General features: G+C 41.1%; 2 protein-coding genes across 6 annotated transcripts; both read left to right on the top strand.

Annotated features, from left to right (window-relative positions):
* The first annotated feature begins 8,803 nt into the window (after positions 1–8,803).
* LOC116199762 (serine/threonine protein phosphatase 2A 55 kDa regulatory subunit B beta isoform-like) lies at positions 8,804–15,866 on the top strand. 4 transcript variants are annotated; one of them, XM_031530238.1, is made up of 14 exons: positions 8,804–9,372; positions 10,528–10,631; positions 10,729–10,830; positions 10,940–11,059; positions 11,461–11,667; positions 12,318–12,409; positions 13,039–13,157; positions 13,644–13,767; positions 14,017–14,140; positions 14,261–14,329; positions 14,418–14,509; positions 14,595–14,672; positions 14,770–14,837; positions 14,962–15,866. In XM_031530238.1, the coding sequence occupies exons 1-14, from the start codon at positions 9,267–9,269 to the stop codon at positions 15,096–15,098; spliced, it is 1,542 nt and encodes a 513-aa protein (XP_031386098.1). In that variant the 5' UTR covers positions 8,804–9,266; the 3' UTR covers positions 15,099–15,866. The 4 variants fall into 4 exon arrangements, with proteins under 4 accessions (XP_031386098.1, XP_031386099.1, XP_031386100.1 ...); XM_031530239.1 differs by having other exon boundaries at positions 8,805–9,372; positions 10,732–10,830; XM_031530240.1 differs by having other exon boundaries at positions 8,805–9,372; positions 11,461–11,664.
* Positions 15,867–16,447: 581 nt separating this feature from the next.
* Positions 16,448–18,203, top strand: LOC116199763. 2 transcript variants are annotated; one of them, XM_031530243.1, is made up of 3 exons: positions 16,448–16,596; positions 16,974–17,180; positions 17,818–18,203. In XM_031530243.1, the coding sequence occupies exons 2-3, from the start codon at positions 16,999–17,001 to the stop codon at positions 18,002–18,004; spliced, it is 369 nt and encodes a 122-aa protein (XP_031386103.1). In that variant the 5' UTR covers positions 16,448–16,596; positions 16,974–16,998; the 3' UTR covers positions 18,005–18,203. The 2 variants fall into 2 exon arrangements, with proteins under 2 accessions (XP_031386103.1, XP_031386102.1); XM_031530242.1 differs by lacking the exon at positions 16,448–16,596 and adding an exon at positions 16,693–16,835.
* The last annotated feature ends 5,074 nt before the right edge of the window (positions 18,204–23,277 follow it).

Below are 23,277 nucleotides of genomic sequence, written 5' to 3'. Positions count from 1 at the left end.
TCAGCAGTGCTTCAGATTGTCTCTTGGAAGCCACACGGACACTTCGAATGACCTCCGAGTGACAAAAAGGGTAGACCCCTCTTTGGAAATGCATAACCAGAGACTGGTCAGACGGAATTACAGCAAACGAAATTCGTACTGCATTGCCCTGAAAACTCTAGCGAACATCCACAATTGGGCAAAATAGACAGCAGAACCCTTCTTAGTTTCCCGAGTAACCTCCAAGGAGTAGAAATGGCCATTTTCAGTGGAAATGCATATCCGGAGTTCCTTTTCATGGAAACTTGACGTCGGATACCTGCCCTACACAGTGCTAAACACCCCAAGGCTCAATGTGAAATCATCGGACTGAACTGCACAACTCATCTAAACCTCCCGAGCAGTGCTTTAAGGGTCTCAGATGCACTTTTCATGTCCTTAGAGGTCCAAATCTCAATAAACAGAGATCACAGTGATCTCTAGATCGCCCAAGCAACTCAGAAAGCAATCTGAGAAATCCAGTTTCGGCCTCCTAGGACATCTCCGGCTCCAGTTTCTCCTCTTCGGCCATGGGACCCACGAATTGCCCAAGGGCAACTCTTCCCTTGCCAAATCGTCCACCCCAAGCTTCTCTTGCACACTTGCATGAAAATATCTCTAAGTCTTCCAAGACAACACTCAAGCTTTCATCAATGCTCATCAATGCTTCTTGGCTCTTCTTCATCAAGATTGCATGGTCCACATTCACCCTCCTCTCCTTGTCATCTTCTCCATGCAACTTGCATCCTCTTAGGAAAATATCAAGCCCACAATTTGAAGACAACATTCCATCTTCATCAATGCTCATCAATGCTCCTATCTCTTCTTCATTAATGCAATGGAAGAAGATGAGGCTTGATATTTCCTTAATCAAACCGCCCAAGCTTAATCCAAGGGATTAAGGACACTTGCTTTTGCTTAATTGCTCATTAACTTTGCCTATATATTGCTCTAAAGTGATTAAGCTAACGACTGAGCTTGAAGCACTCTCTCTCTAGCATTTCTCACTCAAACAAATGCTCTCAAGCTCCCAAGAAGCTCAGTAAAAACCGCAGCTAGCATAACTAAGCAAAAACCAAGCAAAAACCCTCAAGACTTAAGTCGAAATCATCCCGGCTTAAATCCAAACTTCACCAAACTTCATATCTCACATGCTTTCGACCTCCTCTATCCATTTTAGGGCTTAGATTTTAGTTTTGGAGCCTCCAATCCATCGGAACAAGCAACCACAGAATCGAATCCCGTTTTGGTCCTTCTCGGGTCAAAACTTCCAACCCGGGTTTAAAGCCCTTCTGGGTCGGTTTGAGATGTCAAAACCCATCAAACACCTCCCCACACAACCCTAGGGTGTCAAGGAGTCAAGAAATCCAAGAAAAACCCGTCGGTTTTAGCCCAGCACGAAGAAACAACCCGACTGCCCAGTCAGGTCGAAATTTCTAACTGTCTGTGTGGTTTTCTCTCAGATCGGGTCGAACCGAGACCCTTTTCGCCAAATGACCACCACCATCACCTCCGGAGGTGAGTTAGGAGTCGGGATCCCCTGACCTTGCATCAAAAGTCCATCGGGATCCACCGTGGTGGATTCCGACCCGAAAATTGCCTAATCGGGCCAGTTTCCAGAACGCACTCTGTTTTTCGTGATCTTTGCAGGACTATACAGGTCGACCCAATAACTCCGGGAGCAAACGACTACCACGCTCACCTAGAGGGGTCCCTTGGCTACCCAGGGCCGCTGACCTTGCCTCAAAATTCCATCGGGAGCCTCCGTGGCGACGTCCGACCCGACTTGTACCAGTCGGGTCTGTTATGGCCCAGTTGGGTCTGTTTTCTGCTTACTCACTTGACTTTGCTTTTGATTTCCGGAAATCCACGCGTGCTCTACTCCCGAAACCACCGCAGGGACATTAAGCATCCTCTTAGCTTTCTGGAAAATTTGAGAACTCTCCGAAAAGCCACCCGAGCCGCCCGAACCGGCCTGTTTTCTCCTGGGTACCCAGTCGAGTCAAATTGCTCCAGATGGGCCTATTGCTGCCATCCGAGTATGTTCAACGAAAAACAGCCCAAACCCGACCCAGCAATGGTCCAACCCTACTTCTAACAGTCCTATCCAGCATCTCGGGACTAGGTATGACCATTCCCGACTTACAGGAGTTAGGACTTTCACGTTTTCGTTGTGTTTACGGAGTTATAAGTTGATTTTATGCATGTCTTACTTGTAAGTTTTAATTTTTATGCAATTTCAATATTATATCATGCATGTTTATTATCGTAATACGTGCTAGCATGTCGGGAAATGTTTAAATTGAAGTCGAGGAAACCATATCGACCCGAAAAAGCCGAGATACCTCTCAAATTAACCTCTTTGAGAGGTAACCGAGGGTATTCTTGACCTTTTTTGGGTCAAGACTGGTTTCTTTGCCCAGATTTGAGTTGTTTTTCGAATTTTTATGTTTTTCCGCATCCATGGGGCCTGTATTGTTTTATCGATTCCGTAAATAACGTGTTTGTGCATGTTAGTATGCTTGAATGCGTTTTCCAAACTCTTGGCAATACCGACTTTGTTAATCGTGTCATTTATCGTGTTTGTTGTTTGAGCATGCGAGAAATGATTCAAAACGAGACGGGGAAAACTCGTGGAACCCAATGTGGGCCATGAGACCTCTCGATTTTCTCCAAGGAGAAATGGCCGAGAGTCTTTTAGACTCGTACGGGTTGCACGAGGTTTCCTCTCCCCGTTTTGAGTCCGTTCTCGGATTTCGTGTAATTCGCAATTTACATTATCGTCGCAATATCGCATGAAAATGTCTTTTCCAAACAAAACATGCATGGATTCAGGTATCGAGGACTCATTCGGGTCCATTCGGTTATGAGGGTATTTTCGGTCATTGGACCAAATTATCCTCAATCCTTATGGAATCGTCTTGGTCGCCGAGTCACGAATCGTTTTCATAATTAATGCATTCGGCAATAACCTTAAGCATTAATTTCACGAACGGGTTAATCGGGACCCTTACATGATTAAACCCACCTCACACTGACAAATCTTGCATGAATTGGGAATTAACTGATAACTCGTGTCAATGAGTTGTCAAATGACGTTAATGCCCTTTTCAAAACTCACATTTCCAAAATCCCAAAACGCGCGGTCCGATGTAGCATGGACGTCTAGGAAGAACTTGTGTGTTTCAACTTGAGTTTTACCTGATTTTAGGTAACTCCGGTAAAGATACAGAAGATCTTTTTAACTTCCGGTTAGATCGACCGGTTCTTTGGTTTTTTCGGGGTTCTTGCACAACCCTGGACGATCCAGGGAATTGGTCGACACCGGCTACAAGCTGAGGTGGCCCGCACTTCGATGTTTCCCCTTTTTGAAAACAATTTTCAAATAAAGGGTAGAATCGTCTTTTCACAATTCAGCGATACCCCTAGGGTTAGCTTGACAGAAACACTACGGTATCAGGATAAGAATAGGCTACCTGTTCAGGTGCAGGTTCATCTGCAAAGCCTTTTCTTATCCACTAATGAGTTTATGTCATCCTAGCGTAGACTCGGGTAACTAGAACGGTTATCTCTATCAGCAAACATGCAAAATGTGGATTAACCTTTCACTCGACCTAACCAAACATTAGATGATGGGTAGGAGGAATTCTAGATTCCAAATCTAGAGTCAAAACACGAGTTTGGTTAATTCAGTGGAAATTCAGTGTCACAATACAGAACAACTGTAAAGGCAATCCACACACACGAAAGACTTGACTACAGACGCAATGTCTGTCAAGCTTTCAAAGCAAAGACGAATGCAGACGGTTTTACACGCGTTTGCTTGTTTAGTATAGGCATTTGCTTGCAAAAACACCCCTAGCTTAATAATCTATTAACTCACGTAAACTTGGCAACGACAAACAACTTGTCTACAATCCACATGTTTTTTTGTTACTTTTCTGCTCTTGTTTGTCCATGCGAGTCGAGCCCAACCCATAGGACGCATTGCACTTAGGTTTCAACGCCCTAACCCTCGATCACTGGGTCCAACGCCCTATTTAGTGAGAGCGTGCATTGAATTTCAATTCTTCTGTCTTTTCCCTAAACTCACGGTAAGTTAGAGCGGAATAATAACCGAACGTGAATTGACTGGAATTCGACCCTATTTGTAATTTGCATTTATTGTTTTCGAGAGCATTGTAAGGATTTTATTTTGTACATTCATTCTGTAAGAATTTCAGTCGGTGAGCGAACGGTCCGAGAGTCGAATTAATCCAATCGGTCTAATGCTTGCCCAGACACAAGTAAATCCAAGATCTCGCGGTTTCGGTTCACGCAGGGATTCAACCTTCATGGTTTGATGAACTGTAATGCAAGATTGTGAACCAATTCCCCGACACATGGGTTTACTTCTCTCTCAGCTTCTCCACCGACATCTTTTAATTCACCGAATTTTCGGTGTTAAAACGTGCGAGCCGAGCGCAACTTAATTCGTGCGGTAAATAATAAAACATGCAAGCCTAACAAACCAGAGTACCGAAAGGGCGTGCGGGATATAAGCCCACACGAAACATGAACTCCCGAACTCGAACTTTCCGGTTCCGCACAGATCAATGTCTTAACAATAACTAGGTGTTCAATACCCCTAGACTCGGGTAACTGATCGGCCCTCGACCTTCGGGTCGTAAAATGATAAGTGGCGATTCCTTCTCACGCGTGTCCGTCACGCGTCCCCACGGGAAGGTGGACACTCCCATGCCGCGCGATCCAAAAGCGCGCGATGCGGGCCCCGACGAAAGTTCACATTCATGTCCGTACATGGACCATGCAATCTTGATGAAGAAGAGCCAAGAAGAATTGATGAGCATTGATAAAGGCTTGAGTGTTGTCTTGGAAGACTTAGAGATGTTTTCATGCAAGTGTGCAAGAGAGAAGCTTGGGGTGGACGATTTGGTAAGGAAGGAGTTGCCCTTGGGCAATTCATGGGTCCCACGGCCGAAGAGGAGAAATCGGGAGAAAGCTCGGGTCTCAATTGATTGCGTATTCGAAGCTCGTGGTTCGAATTGAACGTCGAATTGTCGATATACGCAAGAAAACGGATTTAATGAGCCCAAGATTGACACTTTTCGAGGAAAAATATCTTGGGTCCGTATGAGGCTCGGAAGCTATTTTTGCTCAATACAGGTGACCAGAGCGAAGTTAACCGCTTCTAGCAGTATGTCTTGTGTCTGCATCTCACGTTGATCATTTTGACATAAATTGTCAGATAACGTGAACAATTGACCCTTAAGCCGGTAATGCAAACGTGGAGCCGGAGATGTCCTAGGGGGCCGAAATTGAATTTCTCATAATGCTTTCTGTGTTGCTTGGGCGCTCCGGAGATCACTGTAATCTCTGTTTGTCGAGATCATACCTCTAAAGACTTGAAAAGTACATATGAGACCTCTAAAGCACTGCTCGGGAGGTCTAGATGAGTTGTGTGATTCATTCTGACGATTCCACGTTGAGCCTTGGCAAAGCTAGCACTGTGTATGGTAGGCATCTAGCGTCAAGTTTCCGTATAAAGGACCTCCGAATATGCATTTCCACTGAAAATGACCATTTTTGCTCCTCGGAGGTTACTTGGGAAACTGAAAAGGGTTTTGCCGTCTGTTTTGCCCAATCGCGAATGTCCGCTAAAGTTTTCAAGGCAATGTAATACGAACTTCATTTACCGTAATTCCGTTATACCAATCTCCGGTTATGCATTTTCGAAGAGGGGTATACCCATTTCGTCACTCGGAAGTCATTTGAAGTGTCTGTGTGGCTCCAATAGACAATCTGAAGCACTGCTCATGCTCTGTATGCTTGTGGGGCATTGCCGTATCTGACATTTGGAATTAACTTTTCTCCAGGAAACCGGTATTTTTGGACTTCCATTGAAAAGTTATTTGTATATATAAAGTTATTCTGTATAGAGCAGATGATTTGCAAAATGCTTTTGAAGATACTTTTCATCTGTTTAGCATTGACGTGGATTTTTGAAGTTTAATATTGGTTATCTTTCGACGGTCGAGCGAACTATTGGAAAATAGGACTGTCCATGTGATATACTGAAAATGTCGATTTTGGATATTGTTGAGTTCTCTAGTCACTTTGTTGCCTTTTGGCGATCCCTGGAGTCCTTCTATTATATGCTCGTGTCATCCACTTGATTTCGCTGACTCGAGGATGAATAGTGATTTCTTGCTCTGTCGAGCCATTTTCTATAGCAATGCTCAAGTCATGGCTTGGATCACTGCTGATAATGTAGTTTGAATCGCGAGCCAAAATGGGATGCTGACAATGACCGATTTATATGCAAGTTTACGTTTTTATGTGTTTCCACGTATTTTTATCCCGTTTATCATGTTCATACATCGTTGTAACACATGTATCATGGTTGGAAACAACCGAAGTCGAGGTGGGAGAGACTGCTATGGCACGGTTGAGCCATGGAAGCCCCCGGTTAGATCCCATTAGAGCGAGTCGTGAGCTTCCCTAGCTCACCCAAGGCCATGATGGCCTCTCCTTCCCCGAATATAGTTATTTCCCGCATTTTATGTTCCCATCGTTGTATAGCATGATTGTATGACGAGAATAGGTCGATTTCGGTGTCAAGGAAATCACCACGGCTCGGGAAAGTGAAAGGGAGCTCTCGGTTAACTCCTCAAAGGAGTTGGCCGAGACTTCTTGTGGCTTGCCCAAGCCTCAAGTGGTTTCCTCTGCCCCGAAATAAGCCAGTTCCCGTGTTTTTATGTGTCGTCATTACATAAACCGATATCGTTTTATCGACCCCTTTAAATAACATGTTTGTGTTTGTGTTGCTTGTTTGTTTGCGTTTCCAAGACTTGGCGGCATCGGTTTTGTAAAATGTGTGTTAATGTCATGCTTGATGCCTTATACATGCGAGAAATGGTTAGAACTGGTGTAGGAGACCATCCGAGACTGAGCCGGGTCAAGGAGGCTCTTGGCCTTGACTCGAGGATTCGCTCATCTTTCGATATCTTAGACCAAATCGATCATTTCCACGAATTTACAATGTCATAAGGAGCAAGATGAGTGAAACCTAGTCAAGCGTAATAAAATAAAAAGGCAAACCCTAGACAAACCAAAATACCGATATGGCGTGTGGGATATAGGCAGCAAGTAATAGAACCCCCGAACTCGAAACTCCTGGTTCCACAAGACATTATACATTAGCAAACTAGGTGTATCCATTACTCTTAGACATGGACAACTCATCGACCTTCGACATTCGGGTCGTAAACAAGTAGTGACGACTCCTTTCTCATGCTTGTCCATCACGTGGGCCCTGACGAGACGAAATTCGGGTTCGCATAGTCCCCCATAGACGATGGGTGTACCTTGATATTAGATCATGAAGACATTAGTTATCTTATTCAATAGAATTCTCGATAGATCGCACGGATATTGTATCTTCTCAAATCAGGAAAGATATTCGAGCTCCACAATGACCCAACCAAGCCACGAGGTTCACCGAGCCCTCGTCGGGCTCCGCTAAGCCCAGTGGAGCTTTGCCCCATAGTGGGCTTTAGATGCTGTCATGGCCCATCAAGTGTCAAGCCCAAAACCCAATCCCTAACAAATTATATATCAGTGGCCATAATATCATCAAGCACCCATGTTTTCAAAGAGCACTAATTATTTCCAAAATATCCCAAAAATCAATAGAAAATAGAAAATTTTGATCCGAATTCACATGCGCAAAAATTGTTCAAATTGGATATCGGAACAGGCTGAACGAGCCCTATGAAGTGACTATTCGTTTTCGCAGGCAACTCGTAATCTCGATTTCCAGAGCTCGATTCTCCCTCTCCCAAACTCCAAACTTTGTGATTTCGGTGTCTACATAAACGTTGGATGACGAGCTACTCTTCGGAACAAAACTTTGCGTGAAAAGATGACTGAATTAGGCCGAAAACTAAGCCAAAAAATCGCATAAATTTCAAATCGCCATAACTTTCAAAGGGTGTAACCAAATCAAACTCCGTAAAATCCCAAAGGTTTATAATGATCTAAGCTTGGAGAAAATCTAAAAATTACGAGCAATAATGAACTCTACTAGAGCCGGCCATTAATGGGGCCACCTAAGCTTTCTCTCTCTAAACCCTTGACCAAGCTACAAAATATGAGGAGATACGACTAGGAAAGGTTCGGACAACTCACCACTTTCAAAAAAGGATATCCCTTGGGTCGTAAGTCACGAGCAGAGCCGGCTAGAACCTCAGCCCCGTGTTACCGAATGTTGGTCCCCGTTGTCTCTTCCTTCTTTCCTCTCTCTGTACGTGAAAAGGAACCCATATATATTTTCAATAAGTCTTTTAATTCTTGCAGATCATACATCCTCTCTCTCTTTCCTTGAAATTGATCGGAAATCCCGTGGCCACGCCCATGGGAATGCTTTCTGTGAATGACGAGCACTTCCCTCATGCATATTCTGATGACGAATCCCGTTTCCGTTCTTTCTTAATTGATTTTCAGATTATTAACATGTGGTCCCTCAAAAAGTGTTCCTTTTCAATTTAATCCTTTCCTATTAATTTTCAGTTCTTCAGCTTTTGGGTTATTACATCTTTAACCGAAGGACGAGGCAAATATCATCTGTACCGCACATGAAATCTTGCCCAACTGCGGGGCCTGTACGTGCAATTACGTGATAACAGAAGGGCATGACAGCAATTTCACGGATGTTAAGAAATGAGGAGGATCTTTAATGTGGGACAGGAGAAGTAGACAAAGGGGAAGAGTTGGTGTTTTTCTCGGCTAACCAAAGCCCATAAACGGTTCGCTCAGTCTTCAATCTCCTCCCAAACAAATTCCCATTTTTCTCCTTGTCGCTAGAGGGAGAGAGAGAGCGAAAGGGAAATCTAGAGAGAGAAAGATAGTAAAAAAAGAAAAAAAATTCTTGAGAGAGACAGAGAGAGAGAGGTTTCCCCTTTTTTTCCCAATTTTTTCTTGTTCGTTTCTGTATCATCGATCGATCAATGGTTGAATCGGAGACTCCAAAACCTCTTCCCTGAGATTTTTCCTGCCGCCCCCCGCGCCGCCCCGATTCCTCCTCCCAGCCTCCTCCTCTCTGTGGATTCGGCCAGCCGGAGCTATGATCTCGTGACGCAGCGGAAGTGGATCTCGTCGGATGCTCTGATTCGATCGGTTCCCTGGTGACAGAGGGCTTCGATTGTCGGCCGTCCGGTTATTGGTTGGATTCGGCTTTCCCCGGAGAGATGAACGGCGGTGACGAGGTCGTTGCAGCGCATCCACCGCAGCCTCTGGAGTGGAAATTCTCTCAAGTCTTCGGTGAACGCACAGCCGGCGAAGAAATCCAAGAAGGTAAGCTTCACGTAAATGTTCGTCTGCACGTGTAGGAGTGTGTTTGAGCTTCAGCTCCTCTGGATCCGACTTGTCTAGTGTGCGATTTAGTGTTCCCGCTCCGCAATTTGGATCTGTCCGGCCATTGCTTCTCTCATTCTATCTGGCGAAATACTCTTGATTACGGGCGTGAAACTGGCGACAGGGGTTACATGCAGTAGCACTTCACTGCATTTCTGGGGATTTGAGGTTGAATAAATTTGTGCAGCGGATTGAATGAAATTCGTGGAATGGAGTTCGCGACCTCAGTGGTTGCAGGCACTCGGAATGATGCTTTGACCGAGTTCCTTCCTTCCACAGCTACTTTCGGGGCCTCTATGGAATTTAGGAATAGAATTCCCGCTCTTCCGTTTTTGACTTTTGTTCTTAATTGCCGAATTGAATCCACTGTGTGAATTCTTTACTTGCTAGAGCAAGCTCGCTGTGAACTTTAGCAGAAATTATATGGGGAGGATCATGAGCTTGTGTTATAAGGAGGTTTAGCCAGATACAAAATGAATTGATAAGTTCTCAACGTGAAGCATTCTTTGTTTGGGAGCATTGCTAAGGATTTTCTTGCCTTGTGATGGATCTGTAATATGGTAGATATCTCAAAGCTAGCTATTGGGGTGTTCATGCTTTCTGGTTTCTGTGTTGCTTGCTCATCGAGTCTAAGATACTGGCCACAAATAAATAAATAAAAAGAGTATGTAAGATCGGGATAAAAAACCACTGCCTATTTAAGAGGAAATGCCTCTGCCTTAACCTCCTCTAAATGAAGTCACTCTTTAACCGGTTATAATACAAACATGATCCATCCGAATAATTTCATCTATCAGGACTTCTGCATCCAAGTTGTGCCAGTGAGCATGATGAGATTGATCTATGACAATTAAATATCCAAAGTTATGCTCTCATGCTGTGAAGTACGAACTTTTGAATAGAATAGCGGCTATGTATTGAAATTTCAGCAGTTGGGAGTATTTAAACCAGCCTAATCTTCTCTTTATTATCTGCAGAGAGAAAACCATCTTCACATATTCAAGAATCGTACACGTTAGCTTTTAGTGATACTTCTCTCTTGTCATTTGATATTGGAATGGAAAACAATGACTTAAATTCTTCAAATGTATGCAGTCGATATCATATCAGCGATTGAATTTGATAAAAGTGGAGACCATCTCGCTACTGGTGATAGAGGTGGCCGAGTGGTCCTCTTTGAGAGGACAGATTCTAAAGATGTATGTCATTTCTGCAGTTGACCCTTTTAGTTCCTTATCAATTCTTACTTTTTTCCTCAAAGATTTTTATTTTATGACTTCCTTTAATTTGTAATAGCAGCTTGGTGGATCAAGAAGAGATTTAGAGAGGGTGGACTATCCAATTAGTAGACATCCTGAATTTCGCTACAAGACAGAGTTTCAGAGCCATGAGCCTGAGGTAATACTTTCCAAATTGTGCTGGAAGAATGATTTTGTGTCCATTCAACCTTCTCTCTTACGGGTTCGTACTATAGATGTTTACATGAGTTTGTGTTCCGTTATGGCAGTTTGACTATCTGAAGAGTTTGGAGATAGAGGAGAAAATTAATAAGATCAGATGGTGCCAGACAGCTAATGGTGCCTTGTTCCTCCTATCCACAAATGATAAAACAATTAAATTCTGGAAGGTACAAAGTTCACACTTCTCTTTCTTCGCTGAACAAACAAATTGCTGTTTATTTATATAGATGACATGTTATATTATCAGGAAATGTCAGATTGGATGCACTCTCTATCGAACATGTGAACATTGTGGCTGCAATGACCATTGTAATAAATACTATAATGAGTTTTGGGCTGTAAAACCCTTTTGAGAATGCTTCAACGCATTAATATATTACAAATGTGCTTGGAAAAGGCTTAATTATTTAAAACTTAGAAAGATATAAAAAGCTCTTGGTTGTTACTTCAGTTCTTTGCCTTTACTGTCTTGCTACTTGGTTTTCCATATTGTCAATACTGTCTGGACCCATCTGTGTGAGCTAAGTTCTTCATCGCTGATTTATTGCCTTCTCTAATGATTGATTAGGTCCAGGAGAAGAAGATTAAGAAAATCTCTCAGATGAATGTGGATCCATCAAAAGCCCTTAGAAATGGAAGTCTTGCCAGCTCCAGCAGTTCTAGCAACACAAAACATCTAGAGAATGGAGGATCCCCAGAGAGATCGTTCAGTTTTCTATCCAATGACTTTTCATTCCCATCAGGAGGCATTCCGTCTCTACATTTACCAGCGGTAGTTGTGCTCATCCCATTCTGTTAGTATTTTGCTTTATCTTCTTATCTTAAAAGTAAAAGATGATGTATTCTTCTAAAAGTGCAGGCAGAAGACATTTAGAGAGTATTTTGTTGCAGTACTTTAGACAATAGATAAAGGCGTCAGTTCTACGTTTTAACTTGACCAGCTCGAAATATCTATTCTTTTAGGAAGTATGCTCCTAGTTACTTCTGTTTGACTCACTATGGTACTGATAAACCCAACAAGCATTCGGCGTGGAGACTTTGATGCACGCTTAAAGAAATATAAGTGGTTTGACTTTGCATTTGCTATCATATCGAGTTTCTTGGGTCATAGCAAGTTCTTAATCTTTGTTACATGGAGTTCGTATACATCTGGCTTTAATTGGAATATTAGGAGACTTGAACTTCTTGTGATCAGTCTGCAAGTTGATCGAACGGGTGATCTTTGCTCAATATGTTGTAGTATTTTTTGAACCATGAGCATGGATAAAATTCCATCCAAAAGATTGAGTTAATTGATAGAAAAATTGGAACAATGCCATATTTTTGGGTATTTTACCTGCAAGGATGTTGTGGACAAGTTATCAACTTTAATCTTTAGTTAGACATCCAATCTTACAATATTTATCCTATCAATATTATATGCAGGTGACGAGCCATGAGACTAGTCTGGTAGCAAGATGCAGAAGGGTGTATGCGCATGCTCATGATTATCATATTAACTCGATTTCAAATAACAGGTACATTTTATTGATTGCGGAGGGAAACTGGACTTATTTGTCTCTTTTATGAGAGTCGTCAATTGATGGTCAAATGACATCCGCTTTACTTTTTGTTCTTATGAAAGGTACATCTGCACAAATACACGTACGGAGATATGTGTGTGTGTGTGTCATAGAAAGCATTTTTCTTATTCGAATTTTTATATAAATTTACTTACGCTTTCATGCAAGCATAAGGCTGGAAAATGATCCATGTTGGACTTATACCAGGCAGCAAAGCTTAGTTCGGTGGAGTTAGTTGTATGTGCATCTATTGGTTCTTGCTAGAAGATTGGCATGGAAGTGGCTAGTTCTGTTGTCTTTCGCTTTATTCTTGTTTTCATTGTTAAATGCGCTCTCCAGATTGTCTGTTCTACTTGTGTTGACTTAAATGATTCCCTTGAAACTTTGGTTGCCCATCAGTTAAAAAATGTGCTGTAAATTATTTTGCTTAGTCTGAGTTGAAAGGAATGGGATAACAGTTACAAGCTCTCTTAGACGTGCCAAGAAATATGACTCGTGCTTGTGCTTCTTGATGTGCTTGTTGACCTTAGTGATGATCTCGAAATTATCCTGATTCCTGATTGTTTTGTGCATCTGTTATCCAGCGATGGGGAAACCTTTATTTCCGCCGATGATCTCCGCATAAATCTTTGGAATTTGGAAATTAGCAATCAAAGTTTCAACATTGTTGATGTAAAGCCCGCAAATATGGAGGATTTAACTGGTAAGTTTTGTGGTTACCAGGAATCCAGGGCTGCTAGAATATCATGCCGGTTGACATTTGAAAATCATGAATGTTGGCTGTTTGGTAATTGGTTTTCTGAGGAATAGCGGGAGCTCTCTCATGAAAAAGAGAGCAATTCTTTTTGCATGTGCTTTCTAATCTTTATATTCTACCAATTTCTTGTATGTTTCTGTTTCTTACTCTTTTTGCCTCTTGTATAGTGGCACTGATGAAGGTGTTTTTGAGATGCAAAATTCATTCATTCCATGGATTCATGTGTAATTGGAAATATCTAGTGGGAGGTTATTCTGAAAAGGCGTTTTGATTAGAAAGTACTTCCTTGCATGTTCTTGTCTTTTAATTGCAAACTATTGCCTGCTATGCTGCTAAGGATGCTAAAGCAGATATATTGATTGCTTTGAGTAGTTAACTTTCTGCTTTGTCATCTCCATTCAAGCTTTGATGGTGCTTCCTCAATTGTTGCAGAGGTTATAACATCAGCTGAATTTCATCCTACACATTGTAATATGTTAGCATATAGCAGTTCAAAGGGCTGCATCCGTCTCATTGATATGCGGCAATCAGCCCTATGTGATTCCCATGCAAAATTGTAAGTTTGGCTGGTTCTTTGTCTTTGTATTGCTTCTGTTTTATGATAGCCTTCTTTCTCTCGCCTTCCCTTTTCAAGGGATAAAGATGGCACAAGCTGGTTAGAATTTCTATTGTTGTGTCCACAATTATAAAAAATGTTATATTGCCTTATGCTGCAAATTGATTCATTTATTTTCCACATGGCTTATTGTATCATTTGATATGTCTCTATAGTGATGGTTTCAAACTGACGACCTGTCCAATGCAGGTTTGAGGAACAAGAACCAGTTGGTTCCAGATCATTCTTCACAGAGATAATAGCCTCAATTTCGGACATTAAATTCGGGAAAGATGGAAGACACATTCTTAGCCGTGACTATATGACTCTTAAGGTTGAATTTTGTTTTCAGCGAACTAATTGTTGTTTGTATTGAAAGTTCTCTGAAATGATTCTCTTTGAAAATTGAAATAATTCTTATCCTCTTATAACAGTAAGTCTGTTTTGTCTACAGTTATGGGATATAAACATGGATTCACGCCCTGTTGCAACCTTCCAGGTCCATGAATATTTAAGACCTAGGGTAACGATCTGCTCTTTTAAGCTAGAATAAAATACTTATGTCCTGATATGTTTGTCCTAGCTTACAAGACTGGTGTTTGCTGTTGCAGCTGTGTGATTTATATGAAAACGACTCTATATTTGATAAATTCGAATGTTGTCTAAGCGGTGATGGTTTGCGAGTGGCTACAGGCTCATATAGGTGCGTGCTGCTCTTTTTAGCTTGTTATTAATTGGTGATTTCTCATAGAAATGTTTTGCATAATACAGTCTTAACTTTTGTATAGCAATCTGTTCCGTGTGTTTGGTGTTGCTCCTGGGAGCAATGAAGCGACAACTTTGGAAGCCAGCAAAAATCCAATGAGGTAAAAGTCAAGAATACAACTAAACTTGGTACTTCAGCATAACTGCAGTACCCAATTTATGTTGCGGCATGAGATTAATTTTCTTCTGGTTTTGCAGGAGACAAGTTCAGACTCCTTCGAGGCCATCCCGATCTCTGAGCAGTATTACCCGTGTTGTCAGACGAGGTGAGTTACCTCTCCAGTGAAAAAACAGCATTTTGATTTACATTTATATTCTCTCTGCACTCTGTTGTCTTCTTGTTTGTGCCTTTTCATTCCTTCCCTGAACTGTCTTTGCCGCATAATACAGGAGCAGAAAGCCCTGTTGTTGATGCCAACGGGAATTCATTCGATTCTACAACCAAGTTGCTCCACTTGGCGTGGCATCCAAGCGAGAACTCAATAGCCTGTGCTGCTGCAAACAGCCTGTACATGTACTATGCATAAAAAGGAGGATTGCATAGGGGGAAGAAATATTTTTGGTTGATTTTAAGAAGTTTCACAGGTTGCTATTGGAGAAGGCTTTTGATTTTCATTTCCTGCCCAACCAATTCAATTCCATTCGGGAGGTTAGATTCAATCTCATTCCAAGTACCTCAGATTTGTAGCACACATTCCCTGAGAAATCTCAAGTCATGGAAGCAGCAGCAGCCACAAGTTCAAGAGTTCAAGGGGATGCACTTCTTCATGTGTGTTTTGGCGCAGATGGTGGTTGGCTCCGCTTTTCTTCTTCTTCTCCATAATCATCTCGTCTCTTAACCCGGAAGTCTCTTGATTTATCTTTGTTTTTGCTGTCCTTTCTTCTACATTTGTTCTTTTCGGGTATCTTCTCGTGAAAGGAAGGTGCAGAAGGTCCGTATTTCAAAAAGTTGTCTTTTTGGGTTGAAGCCGGAAAAGGGAAATGATGTGATTGTAGCTCTCCTACAACCAAAAAAAAGAAAAAAGAAAAACAACTGAGGGATATGTCTTATATTTGCCACTCTTAGGTTTTTCTTGGTTTTTCAAGATTAAGATAAGATGTAGTATTTACTCGACAACAAAAAATTCTGGTGGGAAGAAGCTGTTTTGGTACTCTCAGGTGCATCAATTTTTTGATTAATTCTTTATATTTGACAGTTCTTTTTTATACTGTCATTGATTATTGTAGTTGCTTGATTTTTATGGCTATAACACCAAACCGGCCTAAATCGTCATTTATCCATTCATCTTTATATATGTTCTCCTCTCGGCGGCGATGTGCTATTTGGTACCTTGCTGATTCTCATTTGATTTCAAGGTATTGTCAATTTTTGTCAAAGGAGGCTGCTATGGTGCCAGGGTACTGTATTCCTCTTGCCCCCAGGCATTGGATTATTCCTCTCGCATTCTCTCTACTTGAGGCAATCCAATGCCCTCCCTGCACCACAGTTAATGCTAATTCTGTCGACTGTTTCAGTCGAAAGCATATGCCGAATGTTGAGCTAAAAAAAAAAATGCCAAACAAAAAAATGCCAAACACACTTTGCAGCAGGGATGGTAATTTTGTGCATAATAATGGCAATTGTTTTAACTCCCTCACATTCGGCAGAACGGAGGACATCTTTATTCCGGCGGAGAAGTTCTCTCGTATATGAAGAACTAGCCAAAACGAAATGATTCCCCCCAAACTTCGTTTTCCGACTTTTGTTCCTGCGGCATGAGAGGGACGTGCCCTGCCACGATCATACATTATTACCGGTCCAACGAAATGGGCCAGCTAAATCTGAGCCCATCAAAGTTAGAACTGTGGGCTTGCAAGCCCATATATATGTGATTGGCTTGGGGAAAACGAAAACGATGCCCCCCAGTCAAAACCCTCACCTCGCTCGGTCGGTCAAATTTTCAATCAAATCAAATCTTTGTTTCAATTTCTGCTGCTCTCTTTTCAATTCATTTCCTCGAGGAAAAGGCCGCCAGGCCGAATAAGGTGATTGATTTTGTTTACTTCCACTGTCTTCGATGTATCCCAGTTTCTTCATTTCATCTCTAATTTGTTGTTGATTGTTCTTATAATCTTCTTGTGTCTTCCCGTCATCTAATTGGGTGTGTGTCAGTGTCAGTCCTTCAATCGACAGTTGTATCTTGAATTGATTGGGTTTAGGGGTTGTCTTTGATGTTAAAACTCGATGATCTTGGCCACTATTCGATTGGAATTATCCATTTAACGTGAGTTGAATTTTTACCTGTCATATTGGCTGTAGAAGTGAGATGTGATTTTTGTCTTTCTGCTTGATATTCCTTCGTTGGCGATGTTTCTTGCTCTGAACTTCGGTCTGATGTTTCAAGTTATGTTGTGTTATATAGGAGGGGAGGGGCAAAAGCTAAACGAATGGCGTCGAAGTTAGCTCAGTTGCAAAAGAAGGCTGCTCAGGCTACTCGGTTTGCGTCCAAGAATGGCACTGCCTACTACAAGCAGCTCATGCAGCAGAACAAGCACCACGTCAAGGAGCCTCCCACCATCGAGAACTGCCAGCTCCTTGCCAAGCAGTTGTTCTACACTCGTCTCGCCAGGTTTGTTCCTTGGGGCGATTTGGAGGGTCCCATTTTTCGTTATGCGCTTCCTGGTCGATCGCGTTTCATTTGACAATGCATTCTCAGTCTCCCATTTTTCGTTATGCGCTTCCTGAAGCGATATGATTGTTGCAGGATGGGTTTAGATCTTGCTTGATTTAGTATAAATATAAACTTTTCTTTCATATACGGAAGAATGCCCTATCTTGAATCATATCTCGATCAGGCTTCTCAGTTGGCTTGATACTTGAGGATTCATTCTTTTCTTTTGAAGTTGTCTTTGTTAGATAGTGATTGATGAAAGCGCAAGCTAACTAATAGTAATGGGATTACCCTCTGAACTGGCATTCAATCTGGCTTCGCAATTATTTGTTAGCAAGTGTCTTGGGCTAATTGTCGTGATATGAATAGCACCATTTCTGATGCTTTTGTCTGGCATTGTCTAGCCTGGTTTTTGATGTTGTCCTCCTTCATTAAGAAGAACGAATTTTCTTTTTGGATCAAACATGCGACCTTCCAGTCTAGTGCTCTCCCAACTGAGCTGTCCCCGCTTGATGAAGACCGAAATTAACTTTTCTGTTGAGTTATTTCATAAGTATCTGTTTGACTGCAAATCGCTGACGTCTGTTTACTGCAGCATTCCTGGTCGGTGCGAAGCATTCTGGAAAGAGTTGGATTCCCTCAAGCACCTTTGGAAGAACAAGGAGGAACTGAATGTCGAGAATGCTGGGATCGCTGCTCTGTTTGGCCTCGAATGCTTTGCCTGGTTCTGTGCTGGCGAGATCGTGGGAAGAGGATTCAAAATCACGGGCTACCATGTTTGAGACTGACCTGCTTTGCAAATAAACCTGTTCTTTATTTCGATCCTATAATTTCTGTAGTTAGTGGTTTGGCCTAACTGAACCTTGAATTCCCAATTTTGGTCATCCAAATGCAAAGCCATAGCGGGCAGCAAATCTCTTCCTATTACAATAACGCATGCATCTGGCAGTTGAACTATTTTTACCCTTGATCGCTTTTGTTCGTGACATTTTTTGCATATCTTTTCATGGTTCTGCTTCGTTATGGATTAAAGTCTCAGACAAAATAGTTGGCGCTTGAAAGGACATGTTAAGTGCTGCAAAAACTTCAGAATCCGCTGGTTGAAGTTTTTAAATCGATTGTGTTCTTTGTGGGGCTGGGGCATCATGGATTGCAACTTCGGGAGGACAATAATTTACGATTTTTTTCTTGTTCTTTTTTCGGGATTTTTCAGTCTCAAAAAGAACCTATGATGTGCAAATCACTAACACAAGGAGCGCTCTGTTTGTTTAGATAAAAAAATTTCTGATTTGTTAACAGATGAAGGGAATAGTTTGGTCAGCTCTCTCCCTCTCCCCGCGTTGTTATGCTTAGTGAGAATTTTATATCGAGAAGAGGATGGCAATGCAAAATGAAATTGCTTTTCCTAGAAGAATTCATTCGAGACGCCCTCTTCTTTCTTCTACTCATCAAATGTAATTACAGAACTTAGATCACAGTTTTTCGAACTTAAATTTTTTCTCGGCGTATACCACATGGCATCCAAAAGTCTAGGAGTCCCGATTAATCCAGATTCAAGCAAAGTTGTCCAACAAAAGGGTAAAGCTCTTCGAATAATGTATTTTTTTTATTCACAATATTTCAAACGTAAATTTGAACTAGGTGCAGGTTGTGTATCTTACGGATGTACTAAGAAAAAAAAATTTAGATTGGTTTTAATATTTATTTGAAAATTTACAAAATCTACTTATTTTTTCAATAACATTTTATTATGTATGTGCGAATCAATGAGTTTTTTTTTTTAATTTCTTGAAAAAAAAGTATAGTTTTAGTCTGTAACTTTAGTAACTTTCAATTTTCACCATTTTTTTTTAATTTTCATCTTATTCTTTTGTTCCTTTTTTGTTTCAGTTCTATGTTTGGTGATTATTCTTTTTTTTTCCATAACTTTTTCTGTTAAATAAAAGCTGATTTGTGCAAATATGTGGGATCATAATAGACCAAATTACCAGGTGCAATTCTTTTCTGTTTGAATCAAACCCAACCAAAATTAATTTCGGTTCACAACGATTCACCTATACATTTGAGAGTCTCAAATCCATTGTCATGTCTTCTTCGACCCAAAATAAAAACGTTCTCCCGCTCTCATCTTTAATAAAAGTTAGAGAAGAGGACAAGAAACTGTGAGGATTCATTGCCTTCATCTTGGAGTTACAATTCTCATCTTCTTAATGTAAACACGTGAACGGATTTTGTTTTGTTTTTGCCTCTTTCTTTAATATAATAATAATCAGCCATTAATCTAAGATTGTCACGAAATGATATGCAAATTTGATAAGCACACGAACCAGAACTGGATAAGAAAGAAGGGTGGAGGGTAGAACCAACAGAACTCACTCGATAAGATGACTCGCCACGAGTAAGAAAAGTCGGGTTGATTCGCTACACCCAAGGATGAATGATAAGAATCAGGATTTTCGCCACTAAACAAGGGACTTGTTCAGATAAGAAAATAGAGAAAACGCTCTAGGCAATTTCATTTAAATATTCATCAAAGTCTATCTTCTTCTCTTACAATAAGATGCATATTTATATAGAGGGAAGACACCCCCCTTGACTATAAAATAGGAAACTGATATCTAATCTCCTCTAAATTACTTTCCTAAAATAGAGTAAGGTAATAATCTAAAATAGAAAACTTAAGACTACTGACTCAAGCTAACATAGGAAATAATATCTAATTAAGAGAAACTATATTATAGCAATATCGGAAACTTAATATCTAATTAAGCTAAATTCTTGTTTCGGAGTCATCTGGAATACGCGTTTGGACCAGCAAAGCTGAATACGAGTTGGGCTGCAATCTGAAGCACATCATCCCCTCTCGGTTGGAAAAAGACGCATCCTCGAGTCTTCGTCAATCTTCTGCTGGTCTTCATGTGTGCGCTTCGGTACTTTTTAGCTTGCCATTTAATGACCAACTTTTCTATCCGAACTCACTCCAGTAATTCTTCATAGATCGACTTCTTTTTGCTTCCTCGCCAACCAACTCATTGCCTGAACTGCTATTGCTTTCCTGGTGGAGTCGTATATGCTTTGGCAAATTTTGCCTCGATTTGATGAAACACCATCGACAAATCTTTAATAGCAATTTCTTCTTGAAGTTCCACTTGGCCTGGGTCTAAAAACAGTTCAGCCTGGACTTTCTCTTCAGAGTTTGAAATTAGTTCCTCCCAAAATATCTTGCCAATCGCTATATCCTTCTCGACCAGAACATTATTATCGTGTAACGCTTGAGCTGCTTCATTCTTGGACTCCACTTCTTCTTCTTTAAATTTGTCACCCTTCATAGAAGCTTCTTCAAGTTGTACTTTTTCCTCAATATCAACAATCGTCATAGGAAAAGCATTTGTTTTTCCATTCTTAAGAGGATAGGTAGACTTCATGCAACCGACTTCAGATTCATAGGGGCGTTTTTCGTATCCCAAAGGAAAGAATCTGACTTTTAAGAGTTGTTTCATGCGCCTTCACGTAAATACCAGATTCCTTCCATTTTTGAGACTATTATTTTCCAATTTCTCCCACCAAGTAGACTCTTTACCCCTTAACCGATAAACAACTCTAACAACTCGACTTCCATCATCGGGGATGCCGTAGTAGTCGAAGAATCGGTCCACATCCGAAATCCACGCCAAGAATTCCTCAGTGCTCATACTTCTGTTGAAAGTCGGGATTCTCTTTGGGGGATAATCCTTCTGCACCCATTGGTGTCTTCTTATTTCATCAGAACTCGCAAGGGCTTGGATAACTCGCTCAAGCCGTGCTAAACTCTCTTATGTTCATTGTAATGTGGGGAACAGGTCTTGGTCGAAGGTGAGCCTTCTTGGAACTCGTTCTGGGTGGTCTTTAGCCATTATCTCTGCATATTTAGTAAAATCCACTCAATCATACGTGTGTTCACTCGGCCAACAAGAATAGAACCTTCGCTTTAATACCAAATGATAAGCTCACGAACTAGAACTGGGTAAGAAAGAAGGGTGGAGGGTAGAACCAACAGAACTCACTCGATAAGATGACTTGCCTCGAGTAAGAAAAGTCGGGTTGATTTGCCACGCTCAAGGATAAGGATTTTCGCCACTAAACAAGAGACTTGTTTAGATAAGAAAATAGAGGAAACGCTCTAGGCAATTTCATTCAAATATTCATCAAAGTCTATCTTCTTCTCTTACAATAAAGTGCATATTTATATAGAGGGAAGACGCCCCCTTGACTCTAAAATAAAAAACTGATATCTAATCTCCTTTAGATTACTTTCCTAAAATAGAGTAAGGTAATAATCTAAAATAGGAAACTTAAGACTACTGACTCAAGCTAACATAGTAAATAATATATAATTAAGAGAAACTATATTATAGCAATATCAGAAACTTAATATCTAATTAAGCTAAATTCATGTTCTAGAGTCATCTAGAATATGAGTTTGGACCCGCAAATTCGAATACGAGTTGGATTGCAATCTGAAACACATCAAAATTTGTCATATTCGTTTTCACTCGATCAAAAGGACGCTCATTTCAGTCGTGGAGCAGAGCATAGGATAGGAGAGATGGAGACGAAAAAAGATGCTTGTGTTTGTGCGTTGTCTCTTCCGCAATCCACTATGCAACACCTTTCCTCTCACCGATTTACAGCTCCTTTGCATCAGAAATTATTCTTCCTCCCAAATCTCTGTTACTATGTACGCTTCTATCATTGAGTTCTATATACAAAAGGCAGCAAGACCAACGATTTCTGAGCACTAATTCCTTACCCGGGCTCTTACAAGCAAGGGCTTGGTTAGTTTTCTTTGAGTCGGTTGTGAATTGGATGGTGCCGCTACCGAGCTTGGAGATGCGCTAGCCTCACCAAATTCCAATATATCAAAGCTCTTTTTTCTTACTGGATATAGGCAGAATTAGAAACAACCCATGCCCAAGCTACGATTTATAGATTTTTAGGTTGCCCCAAATTCGTCTAAGAGAACAAAGTACGCTCATCATGGCATCACGAAAAGGAAAAGACACAAATCAAGAGGAAATAAGAAGAATAGAAGAGATGGGGAGCCGGGAAGCTCAACTCTACAAAGAAGTGGAGAAGAGAACACAAGAGACTGAGCGGAGAGAGGTTCAGGTTCTTGCCTGCCATCATTGAAGAAAAGGTAGAAGAAGACGACTGGTACGGTCATTGTTGGTTTGATAGTTGTTATGAGCCGGAACTAGAGTCATTGAATCACTAGTCGGTAATAATTATAATAATATGAAAAATTGCCAAGTGTTAATTACTTATTGGCCGTCTCTGATGTGGAGATTACAACTCATCATTATAAATAGTAAAAGTTACAAAAGCATTGAAATAGAAAAGAAAGGTTAGTACTAAAATTATACTTTGTCCTTTTTTAATATAGTAATATAAGTGTGATCATAGTTTTGGTACTGATATTAATTATATGGGCAATAGAAGAGCCAGGCACTAAGGTTTCCATGAAAAGGCAAGTATGGTGCTTAGGTCTCTCCTATTTGATTTTGGGTTTTTACCCTAAAAAAAACATGTACTATTCAAAAATTTTCTAATCTAGCATGAATTTTTAAAATTTTTTAAAAAAACACAAAGTTTCAAAATGTTCCTTTATTTAGCACGCTATCTCCTTCCATCCAAACAATCTTGTATGGACTCGAATGTGGACTCTCGTCGGGGCCCGCATCCCGCGCTTTTGGATCGCGCGGCTTGGGAGTGTCCACATTCCCGTGGGGACGCGTGACGGACACGCGTGAGAGAAGGAGTCGCTACTTATCATTTTACGACCCGAAGGTCGATGGCGGATAAGTTACCCGGGTCTAGAGGTATGAAACACCTAGTTTTGCTAAGGCAATGGTCTATGCGGAACCGGAAAGTCCGAGTTCGGGGGTTCATGTTACATGTGGGCCTATATCCCGCACGCCCTTTCGGTACTCTGGTTTGCTAGGCTTGCATGTTTTATTTATTCATCACGTGAATTAAGCTGTGCTTGGCTCACACGTTTTGACACCGTAAATTCGAT

The sequence above is a fragment of the Punica granatum genome, chromosome 3 (genome assembly GCF_007655135.1).
Source record: "Punica granatum isolate Tunisia-2019 chromosome 3, ASM765513v2, whole genome shotgun sequence".
Classification (NCBI taxonomy): domain Eukaryota; kingdom Viridiplantae; phylum Streptophyta; class Magnoliopsida; order Myrtales; family Lythraceae; genus Punica; species Punica granatum.
Note: the sequence above shows the minus strand (reverse complement) of the source record. Positions and strands in the feature narration are given on the sequence as shown.